The sequence below is a fragment of the Pleuronectes platessa genome, chromosome 2 (assembly GCF_947347685.1).
Source record: "Pleuronectes platessa chromosome 2, fPlePla1.1, whole genome shotgun sequence".
In the NCBI taxonomy this organism is placed as follows: Eukaryota; Metazoa; Chordata; class Actinopteri; order Pleuronectiformes; family Pleuronectidae; genus Pleuronectes; species Pleuronectes platessa.
In genome coordinates, this window is record NC_070627.1 from 19,726,999 (window position 1) to 19,741,452 (window position 14,454).

At 40.1% G+C, this 14,454-nt stretch overlaps 2 protein-coding genes and 2 non-coding genes across 5 annotated transcripts; all 4 read right to left on the bottom strand.

Moving 5' to 3' along the window:
- Positions 1-354: 354 nt before the first annotated feature.
- Positions 355-4,000, bottom strand: LOC128454652 (golgin subfamily A member 7). Its single transcript, XM_053438109.1, has 5 exons — positions 3,846-4,000; positions 3,282-3,404; positions 3,040-3,192; positions 2,822-2,923; positions 355-2,032 (listed from the first exon to the last, which is right to left on the bottom strand). Exons 1-5 carry the CDS (start codon positions 3,960-3,962, stop codon positions 1,985-1,987), a joined length of 543 nt encoding a protein of 180 aa, XP_053294084.1. The 5' UTR covers positions 3,963-4,000; the 3' UTR covers positions 355-1,984.
- Positions 4,001-4,433: 433 nt separating this feature from the next.
- Positions 4,434-7,214, bottom strand: rplp0 (ribosomal protein, large, P0). 2 transcript variants are annotated; one of them, XM_053438088.1, is made up of 8 exons: positions 7,161-7,214; positions 6,756-6,862; positions 6,441-6,616; positions 6,097-6,184; positions 5,437-5,583; positions 5,115-5,300; positions 4,854-4,994; positions 4,434-4,650 (listed from the first exon to the last, which is right to left on the bottom strand). In XM_053438088.1, exons 2-8 carry the CDS (start codon positions 6,807-6,809, stop codon positions 4,495-4,497), a joined length of 948 nt encoding a protein of 315 aa, XP_053294063.1. In that variant the 5' UTR covers positions 6,810-6,862; positions 7,161-7,214; the 3' UTR covers positions 4,434-4,494. The 2 variants fall into 2 exon arrangements, with proteins under 2 accessions (XP_053294063.1, XP_053294071.1); XM_053438096.1 differs by having other exon boundaries at positions 6,441-6,652; positions 7,161-7,206.
- Positions 5,673-5,802, bottom strand: LOC128425845 (small nucleolar RNA SNORA63). Its single transcript, XR_008333191.1, has one exon. It is a non-coding gene; the product is annotated as a small nucleolar RNA SNORA63 (small nucleolar RNA).
- LOC128425838 (small nucleolar RNA SNORA63) lies at positions 6,258-6,386 on the bottom strand. The gene has a single exon (XR_008333190.1). It is a non-coding gene; the product is annotated as a small nucleolar RNA SNORA63 (small nucleolar RNA).
- Positions 7,215-14,454: the final 7,240 nt, after the last annotated feature.

The window sequence follows — 14,454 nt, forward strand, 5'->3', positions numbered from 1 at the left end:
GTTAAATTATTTAAAAAATGGTTGCTTTGTTGATGTTTCATTACTTGAATATAGTTACGCATATCACTACAGCAATTACTGTGTGTATAACTTGCAACCGTTAAGTTTCCTGTGTAAATATTAAGTAATTAGGATTAAGTTAATTTTAGGAAAGAAACTACTTCAGTATCACTAGTCAAATCAAAGTCTTTGCTTAACCTGTGATACATTATCATTTATTTCTTGATTCATTTTGTAATACTTACCAGAATCTGCAAAGTAGTTTTTGAGTAAATGTGTTGGTTACTTACCATCACTGTGCACAACATGTGCTTTAGTTTTTAAATGAAGTCACACATGAGGAGTTCTAAAGAGTTCAGGAAAAGATTGTTTATTTAGACAAAACTGAAGATAATTTGTAACAAAAGTAAACTAGTTGTATCAAACACCAAATACAGCCACAATCTGTGGAATTCAAAGTGTTTAAGGTTCCTGTGGTGTTTGGTGACAATGAAAAATGGGATGACATTGACCATGTAGATAAGGACTCTAAGGAGAAACATGGCACAGGACTGTTGGGTATGATTTGGGAAATTTAGTCCAGTTGGGGTATGACATGGCAGAGACAGAGCTTTCGCAAAATGTATTAGTTCAATTTTTTTTTTTTTATGATTGACCTGCCAACAGCAGACATGCTACATGTTTGAGGTCATAAAAACTCCAATCCAATGTGTCTGTTTCACAAGACAAGAGGTTCCCACAAAAAAGTCCCATATATGCACGAATTAGACATTTGCTCAAACAAAGACAACAACCAGCATGTTAACACTGTGGAATACAACACATAACGTCACTTAGGTTTATAGACAGTTTCAACAGCTCCGGCTCTACACAATTCTAGGACAACACAATATTTGACTTGCAAAACAATACACAAGTCAAATCCCTCGTGATTACCATGGTAAAAAGTGGCATTTATCACAATGGCCAATTAATGGAGACTGATCTCGATCAACTATGACATCAACAATTTAAATTTTGACAGATGACTTATTTTTGTTCTTCAGGCTCTGTGCCTCAGTAGAATTAAATTTAAAATGATAATAATAAATACAAATACTAAAGTGTCATGTCTCAGCTTTACATTGAGTTGGGTTATGTTCACAGTGAGAGAAATGTGTGGAAGATATGGACCTTTTAGTACACAGTGCAAAAAGTTTAGGGGGTTTGAACAGATACACATGAGGTCAAACTAAACTAAATGGAACATTTTATGGAAAATACCTTGCTTGTGGCCGTTTCAACTTTTTTCAGCATGAATAAACATTCAACTACACACAGCTGCCCAAGAAACATTTAGGAGCCAAGTGTTAATTTAAATTCATTTAGAAATTTTGCCTCTGTGTTAAATGAGCTGTATCTCCCACACAGTTATTTACATATAGTTAAGAGCAGGCAATTCAATGGATTATTAGAATTGATATTTCAAACTAAATTGGGGGGGGGGGGGGGGGAGTGTCACTGCTCAAACACAGTCTGGACTGTAAACTATTTTATTTATATATAAAAAAGACATTAACAAATAAGGATAGGCAGACAGTAGAGTACGTATAAATAACAGAAATAAGAATCAGATAAAAAAAGTATACATCCATTCAGATGAAGCAGATATCTGAATATGTGATTCCACATAGATCAAGAGTATCTGGTCAGACATTAGTTTATACAAAGAGTAAAGAAAAAAAGGGGAAAACTTCTTGAAAATAAACAAAAGCCTATAGAGTTTGGTTTGTTAAGGCATCTTCGTAAGTAAATTGCTGTTAGCATCACATAGTGGAATTAGAAGTGGTCAGTAATTGGTTTGACTATGGACAAAGGAAAATACTGTCCGGAAATTCAGATTTCTCAGAGTTTAAGAGTGTCACAGTGGAGCTCCCAAGATTTTCCCAGCGAAGCTGACTCCATTAAAGATGCTTCTATATCTGACAACATACTGCAAGCTTCTTTATCTTCCAGAGCCAACACTTCTGTCTTCAAAGATGGTGATTTCAACCTGGAAGATAGCAAGTTAAGGAGAATATGCAATGCTACACATGTTCTTATACAATCAACAGCAATTTGTTGTTGTTAGAATACAAAAGGTTGCACAAGCTACGTTTACATTTACAGATAGAATCCCTAGTATTACAAGCTGTGATGAAACTAATTTGTTGTGCGTTGTGCATAAAATTCTGCATACTTGAAACTTTCCAAGAATACTCTCACCCTAGAGATTTATGAGCCTAACGAACCCCTATCATGGGACGTGGTTCATGGAGATGAATGCACATTATTTTGAAGCTGAATTTCCCTTTCCTGGAAAATTAAACTAACACTGATGGTAGCACATATTAATGTGTGGCTATGTAGCCTTAGGTACATAATTCCTCTGCCAATTACTCTCCGGTGGCCAGACAGCTGGTACCTACCGGGCCAAATCACAACTCAGATTTCTGTGCCTGAGCCATATACTGAAATATTTGCTCTGCTTACACGCAACATAAACATCACCACACGTGTATAGTTAAGATTACATTTACCTCTGGTGGCAACACACACTCTCCATGGCTTTGGCAGCACATAACGTTGGCTTACAGTTAGCTAGTAAGAACCTCAACCTCGAGACACAAAATGCCAAAAGCTTAACATAAAAAGGGTGGCTTTGTTTCCCGCGAAATAATTGAGACACCTAGGACATGCATGTTTGAAAATAATTCAGAGTAAAGGGAGGAACATGACACATTTGCTGAAACACCTGGTGACACAGAATTCAGAGCTGGAGCATTAGCCAAGCAAAGGATACAACTCTGAGGCCTCGCTCTATTGGGTCAGTGAGCAGCAAGCCCCTGGGAGCATATATCTTCTCATTCTGGTCCTTAATGTACCTGGTGATCTTCTTTAAGACCTGCACAGAGATAGTCAGAGACACACTCAACGAGAAGCACACAACTGTAAACTATTGGTTGTAGTCACTGGATCCTCCTGACACGCCAGGGGCCAAAACACTTGAAGCTGTTTTACCTTTTCGTAGTGGGTCTCCATACAGAGGAAGATGGTGTACGCAGTCAGACAAGCCAGACAGCCCTCCAAGTATGACTTCCCCCCGAGCTTCTCTGCCTCTGCATACAGGTTGTTTAAAGTCTGGATGGTCTCCTCAAACTGCTGCTTATCGAGCTGAAATCACACACACACCGCTTAAAGGCCTGATCCATGGACACTCAGTCAGCAACGATGACATAAATGTCAATACTGTGAATACATACTCTTGACTCCAGGTCAGAGGGGAACTTGGTTTGGAATTTGCAGATGGTTCCTGAGCTGTAGTCCCTCTGGACGAACACCTTGGAGGAGACACCTGGCTGCTGGAGGTCCTGTAAACTGTGGGTCTGGACAACAACAAAACACAAAACAATGTGACCTGTTTTTAAAGATGATTCGTCTGAAAGGGTACCGACACATAATGTGAGGCTAGCTAACATACTCTTAAGGAATTCAGGATACTTTAGCCACATAACCTTATGTCATCAGTAAGCCACAAACATGTGATTCTCTATATCGACCTATTACTATGACACTCAACCGTATATACAACATATCACTGGAGGAATTTATTAAATATGCTATATTAAGATCCGTGTTTAATGAGGTAATGTTAGCTAGCGTTTGCTAACATCACGTTAGCTTAGGGTTTGATAAGCCAACGCTGCAGGAAAATACGATGCTAAGACTGTATCTGGACCTGAACTGACAAAACACTGAACACGGCAAGCGATTTAGACAGACATGACCACGTATAAAAATGAAAAACGCAGAAAAAACACAATTACCTCAGCCATTGCGGACACTTCCTGTGAGCTCCACAAGCCCACTGAGATTTCCGTTCCAGATTTCAGAATAAATGTCCTAACATGCCCATCACGTGAATTGCAAGGCTTTTGAGGCATTAATTTACCCGACAAGTCTGGAGTCACGGTACATACATTTTACTTAATTCCTGTTCCATGAAATTAAAAATCTCCTCAGATGTGACCACCAGTTACTAAGGTAGGCCTACCATGATAAAGTTTTAAGATGAAATTATCTGAGGTATACATGTTTGAATGCAAACTTTAGTCCTGTTTGTAAGCACTCAACAGTGCTTCAAATTTCATAGCAAGACATTTTAAGAAACAATTTTGACATTAAGGTTGAGACCTTAATTTATAGAAATCCCAGCAGCTCCAACAAATACAGTGGCAAAACATTTGCCATTACATAGGCTGGACTCCAAATCAGATAATTGAAAGGATTTGACCTAGCCCAATTCAAACAAGGACTATATTTTACCCAATAAGCACTAGATTAGGACCACATGAGCTCAACATTTAACACCACAATGTCACAAGTTTATGCAACAGAAATTAGACAAATCACAGTTGTAGGAGTTGAGATTTATTTTTTATTGAATCATGGTCTTATTTGACTCGTTGCATTTGTTTAGTCGAACAGACCGAAGCCCATGTCATCGTCGGACGCCTCAGACTCTTCTTTAACCTCCTCCTTAGCTGCTGGAGCTGCAGCAGTCTCAGCAACTGCTGCTGCAGGTGCAGCAACGGCAGCAAAAGCAGAAGGGTCAGCAAGGAAGGCCTTAACCTGTGAGGATAGAGGGTATAATATTAGTTTCAGCCACACAAATAATCAAGGCCCATTTAAAGTCTTCTAGCAGTAGAAAATCATTTACAGTAGTCAGAAAACTAACATCCCAGATAGACCTGCATGAATGAAACTTCAGGCTGCATCTTAACCAGAGAAATCAGTGCCACGGTTTGCTTTGTGTAAATGTTAAGGCATCATACCTTGTCTGCCAGGGGGAAGGAGTAGTCTGTCTCCACAGCAACAGCCAGGACTTTCTTGTAGCCATTGATGATGGAGTGGGGGATAGAGGCCATGGTGGGGTATCCAATTTCGAGACACACGCTAGCGATGTTCCTCACACCCTAAGAAAAAATTAAAAATTCACGTTATAGTTACAGCTACTAAGTAAATCTCATGCAAACATTCAACAGAGATCTAAATCAGTTATTGTATCTTATTTCATAAAATCAAAAACATCTCACCTCCAGGAATTTGGTGTGCAGGGATTCCTCTGTGATGTCAAGCACCTCAGGGCTGTAAACACTGCCATTGTCATACACCTGCTGGATGTTGAGTCCAAAGGAGAAGGGCGAGATGTTCAGCATGTTGAGGAGTGTGGCCTCACTGGCACCAACCTTGTCGCCTGTCTTGATTAGATTGACGTCACTCTGGGGAAAAAGAAATAGGGCAATTTAAAATGAGAATATCTTCATACACTTACAGCTTGGATTAATGTATTTCAATCAATTGAGTCTGGGACACTCACTTTCAGAGTCAAGCAAACAAAAAATATTTCAAACTTACCAAGATTTCAATGGTTCCCCTGGAGATCTTGGTGGTGATGCCCAGAGCCTGGAAGAAAGAAGTCTTCTCAGGCCCCAGTCCGGTGTTCTGGGCAGGCACTGTCACACAACAGGGGGCGATGGCTCCAGCACGGGCAGATGCAGGCACCTATGGGATTGACAACAATTTAGAAATATACTTGACTAAGGCAGGTTTGACCATAACTGCATGAGGCTTAATGTAATATTTGTGTTACAATGTCTGAAACCAAACGTCCCTAGCAGTCAATAGGAACTGACAGACAGGGATAGCGAGGAAACAGTTTAATGTCTGCAGGGGGAACGACAATACAGTACTGCACAGGCTGCATTGTAACTTATCCTGCACAAAGACAAAGATTAACAACCATGTTCTTCCTGTAGGGTCCCTGATCGGACAACCTTAAATATTATCACCATTGGTCTTAAGGTGAAGTGCTTCAATGTCCAATTACATGGTAGCTGGACATTTTGCTTAAACAATGGACTTTTAATTGCTGTTTAAGATTAGCATAAACTGCTTGTCACCTTATAGGCTACAATTTATTGCCACAGGAGTTTTGAACACAGCCTACTCTTAATGGGAGACAAAGGTCGACTTCATGAAATTGGACAGTTCATCCAGGATTTCTTTAGGACTAACCTTGTTGAACAGAAGCAGGTCTCGGACCTCAGCCAAATCCTCCTTGGTGAAGACGAAGCCCACATTTCCTTTAATGTGGGGCAGGAGCCTGTCAAAATGATGGGATCAACTGTTAATTATTGAGGCACAGAATAGTTTAAATGATGAAAAAAACTGATCAAGTGTATGAAACCATGCGTCCCTGGTTGCCGGTGTGATTGAGACAGACAGGGATAGCTGGAAACAAGTTATTGTGTGCAGGGGGAACGACAACACAGCACCAACAAGCTGCACTGTAACTTATCCTGCATCATAAAACTGATTACTTAGAGTCGGATAGAGTAGCAGGGGAAGAGTAAACTCACTTCTCCAGGGCTGGATTGTTTTCCAGGTGGCCACGGATGGCTTTACGCATCATGGTGTTTTTGCCCATCAGCACCACAGCTTTGCCGCGAAGGGACAAGCGGATGGTCTGCATCTGCTTGGACCCCACATTGTCTGCCCCCACGATGAAGCATTTTGGATAGTCATCCAGAAGTTGCTACAAATCGAGGGCACAGCACGTCAGCAGTGAAATCTAAACAAGAAATTTGCATAAACAGTATGAAAATATAGAAAAGCATTCAATGTGCGTTTATTAGAATGAAAATATAGGATTATATGCGACAGATCACACTTACGATGATTTTAAGGAAGTAGTTGGACTTCCACGTGGCCCTGTCTTCCCTGGGCATCTTTGCAGTGCTTCCAAGGATCGCTAACAGCTGGTTTAAAGACAAGGAAGTATCTGTAGAAAGGGAAATGAGAATTAGTCAGAATCTAAAGGGTAAGATGAAACGATACAATATGTGTATTACAGATTGTGACACGCGGTAGGCCGCTCACGTTAGCAGGCTATTAGCTAGCTAACAATACTACAACAGGCCGCACTTGTTTAAGTCGCACATCCGCACTCTAACTAGACACAAAACACACGTCAATATGTGCCATACATGTAAGTGGAATGAGTCTTATAATCAAAGATGATTTAATTAAAGTAAAGATAATTATTTTTGCGCTAAGCAAGACAACGAGGGAGACCTTACCGAGCTCGAGGGTCGCGTAGAAGAAAGAGAAAGATGATGGACGCCGGGCCAATCTATATACAAAATGAGTGACCAATCACAGTGCAGCTGTGGGCGGCAGCTTCACAACTATTGAATGGTTTCAGTGTCAATCAAAAGGAAGGCAAGGCTGCACCATGGGCTGCACCGGATGTACTATAGAGAGGAAATGGGAGGACAGTCAGGATAATAAGCGAATCAGATGGGAAGGTGGTGGTTTGGACTGAAGCAATAGAGGGGTGGCAAACTACAGGTAATATGAGAAATAGAACAAGGTGGGGTTACTTTAGCATCACACTCTGAATTCACCTTCTACATTTTATCTCCCTTACTTATTTTTCTACTTTTAATCTAGCTCTGATCTTAACAACTATTATTATAATTAGATGTTTTAGTTTTATCTGGTTTAACTCTTTTGTCATTGGCAACATGTATTTTCTCATATTAGTGCTTTAATGCTGCATGATCTTCAAACTGCTTTTAATCATGTTCAATTGTTTCTTTCTTTAATTTTAATTTATGTGTTGCCTTCAATTCTCATTATTTTGAACTTGTAAAGCACCTTGCAACTAAGTATTGAAAGGTGCTATGTAAATTAATATAGCTATCATTATTATTATTAGTAATAATAGTATTATCCATCCATCATCCATACCCCCTTTCATTTGAATCAGGAGAAGGGGTGAATCATCTATTATTATCATTTTTATTAGGCCCCGAGCACTGACAGGCACTGACAGACAGTGAGGCCCTATTGAAATTGTAAGGATTATTATTATTATTTTTCAGGCAAATTAATTGGCTTTGTCTGGTGGTTGAAATCCTGCCAATTTTAGACGTCAATATATTGTCAAGGACACCTCGGCATGCAGATCGGGAAGAGGGGGAATTGAACCACCAACCTTGTAGTTGGAGAACGACCACTCTATCGCCTGCTGGGTTCCTCTGCTGCTCTTGCTTGGTTTGTGCAGCTTGTGATTAACTAAAGTTGTCCTTAAAATAAAATCTTTATTATCCTTCAAGGGCAATTTGATGTACAACCAGCATTCAGTGCACGACAAAAATAAACCAATATATGCAGTGTAAATAAAACACAATATAAAAAGCCTATAGACTAAGTAGCAGGGGAAAATTAACTTTTATTTAATGTTGTAGTCATATACTACTGATTTTATTGACTTTATTACAATGCATCATATTTTGTATTGTATGTGTTTTCAAATTCTGAATTGGCAAAGTTAGCAGTGTCCTAACTGAAGCTATGAAATACATTTATAATAGAATATTTATGTACGTTTCTTGTCCATTTGTCGGTTGTTTGTTCTCTGTCTCCTTGTTTGTATTGTACATTGCCCCTTTTGAATAAATAAAAGTAATATAATATAGTATAATGAATAAATATCTGAAGCAGAAAATAGAAATACTCAGAATTGTTGAGCATAATATTTGAGGGTGCATATTTGGTTAATTTTCAATACAGACCAATCAAGATTTATAAAAAGAAAAATACGAATGTACTCAACAATCCACTATCTGCAAATGATTTTAAAATAAGTATAAATATCTATTTAAAATAAGATTAATAAAACTTAAAAGGAATCACACTGTCATGCTTATTAGTAAATGAAAACCAAAATGATCAAGGAACACCTCAATGTTAAAGTGATGCTGCAAAAAAAAAAAGTTCTTGACAATTACAATCTTCTTTTCATTGGTGGCTAAATATGGGGAAAATGGCAAAAAATAAAATCAATGGTTCAACATTATTTCAAATTGAATATCTGTGTCTTTTGGATGTCACCTTCTTAGGTTCTACTACAAATTCTTAAATCCCTGAATGAACAGCAATCGCAATATTTATTGCGAAAGAATGCTTTTACCTTTAGTCAGGGCCGGCCCTGGCAATGTTGGCGCCCTAGGCGAGATTTTAAATTGGCGCCCCCCAACATACACACTCAAACTGTGATGCATCCGCAATAACTTTTGGACTGTATACAGATGCACACACAGGCAGACAAATTTGTAAGCTATAAAAAACAATAAAAATATATTATAAAAAATATAAAAAGAGTCCTGTAGTACTGAAAGCATATCATGTCATGTTGACAAAAATAAACATTAATGATGTCCACAATCGGGATGATTCTTACCTCTACATTGTTCTTTCTTCTCCTCCTCTACTTTGCGGTGCTTTCTGAATTTTGCACCTGATAATTTAATCTTTTTTTGAATCATTTTTTACTCTAACCGCAGTCTATCACCGCAGCTTGTACGTCAGCGACACACCTGAGGCGGAAGCCCACATTCTGTGCGAGCCGCCGCCTGACTGTTCACACAGGGCGCCATCCAGGAGGATGTTTTAGATGCTGGCTTGCCTGTCCACGGAGCCACGGGTGGTGACATCAGCAAATGTCCCTACTATGCTGCCAAAATGAGTAGGTTTGTATACATCTCTTTGTATGCATCATGCTATTATGAGAAACTGTTGTGAAGTGAAATGAAACTCCCTTTTTTTTCTGTTCATGCTGAAATAAAGTGGATTCACTTGGTCTGACTATTTCGATCACATCTTTATAAAACACCTTATTAGCTTCACACTACAAACCCTATGGGGGGGGGGGAATGCTTTATGAGAGAAGACTCCAGATTCATTCACTAGACTGGCACTCAGTAGAGCTCAGCAGAGCCGTATAGGTTCATTAACCTTGATAAGACTGAACTACTTTTCCTTCCAGGGGAAGACTCTCCCATCCCCGACCTGACTATTAACTTAGACAACTCGGTGTTAACCCCCACTCAGACTGCTAGGAACCTGGGTGTGCCACTCGATAGCCAACTCTCCCTCAAATGAAATGTTTTGAGAATATCTGAATAGTCAACGGGTAATTTTCTGTTGGTCGTCTTATCAATTAATTTATTAAAAGCAAATTTTCCCCTGCTACTTAGTCTATAGTGTTTTTATATTGTGTTTTATTTACGCTGTATGTATTGGTTTATTTTTGTCGTGAACTGATTGCTGGTTGTACATCAAATTGCCCTTGAAGGATATTAAAATGTTTCTTTTATGGACAACTTTAGTTAATCACAAGGTGCACAAACCAAGCAAGAGCAGCAGAGGAACCCAGCAGCCTTCAGGGGGCATCCTCAGAACATCACATCCGAAACAACCATCTTCTTAGTGTGCTTAGTTCCTCATGGCCACCAGCAGGTGGTTTGGCCTAGTTGGTAGAGAGGTGGTTCTCCAACAAAAAGGTCCCGGGTTCAATCCCTACTCTTTCCCATCTTCATTATACTGAACTCTTAAAATTGGCCGCATTTCTCCTATTAATTGCAAAATATCTTACACTATGTAAATCTAAATTAATTATATATAAAAACAGAAAAAATTCAAATTAAAAAACTGCACGCAATGGGCTCTGCGCAGGATGTGCGCAGGAAGTGCGCGCACAGTTTAAATTTTTTTTAAAAATTTAATTTAATTTTTTTTTAAATTTAATTAATTAATTAAATTAAATTGATTACATTTTTCAGGGGTAAATGATGCTGGTCTTCACAGGTGACCTATGCAAGCCTGTAGCCGCCACCCCCACAGGAGATTATGTGCTTGTGTGTGTCTGCTTCCCGGTTCTTCCCGGCAGGTGCGAAGTGCGAACAGCCCAAGTATTTAACATGGGAGAGGAAAGGAGGCTGACCGCTTTTCGCGTTGCTTCTACCTCCGGTGCATCCCGGGGTTAGAGGATGACGGAGTGACGTTACTGTATTGTTATACATTGCAGGTGTCACGTCATGATAAATCTGTCTCTTGTGCCGCCCTCTCGGCATTTTGCGCCCTAGGTACAAGGATCCGCCCCTGCTTTTAGTTCTATGTTCAGCTGCTCACACTACTGCACTCCTCCTGTGTTTACACCAGGGCGCAGTCATATGGGGTGCCGTTTGTAAATGCCAGTAACTTCCTGTTACTGGCATTTGAATTTGCATATTAGTTAAATATTCAGTTTCACCCGAAACATTTAGATTTAACATTTAGATTTAACATTTAGATTTAGATTTAGATTTAGATTTAACATTTAGATTTAACATTTAGATTTAGATTCAGATTTAACATTTAGATTTAGACTTAGATTAACAATTTAGATTTCACATTTAGATTTAAATTGAACATTTAGATTTAAATTGAACATTTAGATTTAGATTTAGCATTTAACATTTAGGTGTAACATTTAACATTTGGATTTAAATATTTAAAATATCTCTAAGTTGACAAATATTGTTGTAAATGTGCAAAAAAGTGACTCAAAAATTCACACCAGTTTTTTAAACATGGTTTGAAGCTAAATGTGACAAAATGTTATTTTCAGCGTGAGCTGCTTTACAAACGGCACCCCATACAGTCATGCACTTGATAAAAGACAGAGGGCATCTCGATGAGGCTTTGTATGAAATTCAGGACCATGAGAGCAGCTTGCTAACTGGGCTTAGAGGAGACAAGAGCAGATAGAGAACATATTGTAGGATTGTTGGAGGCCAGATTGTGATCATATTGTAAAGCTCTGGTGATGGAGTCTGTGGGTCAATGTTATAAATATTGTCTTTGAATGTTAAAGTTGATGGATGTGTGTTGACGTTTTTAAAAGGCACTGATGATAATTATTATAAAACCTCTTCTCAGTTAAATCATATACTCATAATACTTGAGCCTTGAGCCTGAAAGTGAAATGCTCCTTCCTAATACCCACATGAAAGTGACATTCAGAGCTGGGTGGCTGCTTTTATGTTACCTCAGAATGTCGCTTTGTGTGATGAATTATAGAAAATAGGTTGAACTCGTTTTTATACAATGCAACAGCTCATTAGCTCAAGTGGTACCAAATACCTGGTTATTATTTTTATTGATAAATATTTTTTGTATAACTCAGAATTAAATGACTGATATGATCATGAGGGACAACATATAAAATAGAACTGAGAAAGATGAGTAAAATGATGGCAAACCAGAACTCTGATAACTTCTGATTGGGCAGGCAGTGGTTTGTCCTCTTTTTCTTGTGTGATGTTCCCAGGGACTTGAAATGTAAATAAGTATTCTTGCTAGAATCTAACATGTTCAAATGTAGTGGGGTTTTTTAATACCGATGTTCATTAACATGCTCTGTCCCTATACAATAAATAAATTAAATTAAATAAGGAAAGACGCTCAGTATTACATCTGTATTGAATCTGCCACACGGGTTAAAGAGAGATGTTTACATATATAGAGATATTTATATGAGAAGGAGTTAGCAGTGGTTCACTCTCCAAACCAGAAGGTGGCGGTAGTGCAGCTTCTACATTAGTTACCACGCGCCGTCAGAAAAAATACGAAGAAGACAGAGAAGCGGTTCTAGTTGTCAGTTTCTTAAAACTTTAATTCTGACTTTAGAACAAAAACAAAAAATATTAATTGGATGAGATGAAGCCATTTAACTAAAGCCCACTGAACAACGCGATGGCACAGACTCCTCCTCGGCTTCCGTCAGAGGTGTGGAACCGCGTTTTCAGTTGCCTGTCGACGGCAGACAAGTTGAGCGTGCGGGCTTCCTGTAAGTATTTCAACACGCTAGTGGACCACGGCTCCCTGTGGAGGGACTGGGCCGTGGTGCTGAGGTTTAACAGCGGCTACTACAACCGCCGGTTCTGGGCCAGTCTGCGGCGCAGGAGGGTGACCAGCGCGGTGGTGAGGAGCTCCAGGGTGAAAGACTGGAAGCAGGTCGCCCACTTCCTCCCATCGGCCACTACGGTAGTGATGGACACGAGCTCCCAGCAGAGCCTCCACTATGTCCGGGACTTCGCCGATCTGAGGCGTCTGGCTGTGAGGAACAGTTCCACCTCTCTGGTGTTTGACTCCTCCACAGTTTGTAAACCAGAGCAGCTCACGCACCTGAGCCTGTGTGATGTCACTCTGCCCACAGCAACAATCGAGGGGGTCATCTCTGCTGTCTCCCACTTCACCAACCTCACCTCCCTGGTCTGTCATCGCACGGGAGTCTTGCAGGAGACTATTATACTGGTGCACTCCCTCCTCAGTTGCCTGCCCAAGCTAAAGCACCTGTCGTTGTCTGTTGCTCACACATTCTGCTGCTTGAACACTGTTCCCAGTTTAAATATCCCAGGAGGAGGACGTGCGCCCGCTTTGTCCAGTCTTGAACTCATCGACTGCATGGATCTCTCGTTTCCAAAAGATTCAATGAAGCTGATGCCCGGCCTGAAGAGTCTCGCTGTCTTCTTCAGGCACTCGCAACAGGAGTGGCCATCACCTGTGTGTCACCTGAACACATGGCTGAGTGACCTCCCTCAGCTGTCCACCCTGGTCATCCTCAAGGGCCCAGCGGTTAAGAACTATGTCACCTCCATTCCGCCCACAGTGACCAGTCTCACACTCTGTGTCGCAGAGTTCTCTTCAAAGGACCTGGCAGCCACAGCAGCGCAGGTACCAGATCTCCTCCAGCTGCACATAGACCCCTGGCCCTCACACTTGGGAGCTCACACAGCTCAGATACCACTACTTTTCCCAAAGCTCAGACGTCTCAAAGTTCGCCTCGAACATGTACCAGAGGAAAAATTCTTAGCCCTGCACAAGCTGCCGGACCTGGAGTACTTGGAGGTTCTGGATAGTCTGCCACATTTCTCTCAGCTCATAATCAAACTCCGAGCCCTCACCAACTACAGACTGGAGGTGAAAACTCCTCCTCGACAGAGGGATGTGATGTCTTGTTCCTGTGTTTGTTACTGAAACGCAGAGTTTTGACTTGCATATATATTAATATAACATGCATATTCAACATTTACTTCAAAATTCTGGAGATTTCAGAATCACAACGTGCTGAATGAGCTTTAGCATTATCGACCTTATTCCTGTTTTTTTTACAGAAAATAGTGACTGCTTTGGAAATCAATAGCGTATTGATAAACCTAAATCTGAGGCTCCCAATCTGGGCGTCAGGCCCTGAGAAGAGTCAAACTAAACGTATGGGATCACAAGATAATACGAAGTCTTATTAGTCCTGCAAAGGGGAAATTTGCTAAATAACGCGATGTGGAAGCAGAAACAGGATTCTGCTTTACAAAAATTAGGTAATTGTTTTCAGACTTGCCTTTAAAAATTTGCTAGTGTTGTCCTAGTATCTATTTTAGCATACATCACACTGGTATCTGTTCAGTTCTTATGACGAGGTTCTCTACAATCTTGTTAGGTATGAAAAAATGTATCTTATTACTTTCATTCTGTGAAAATCTCAAG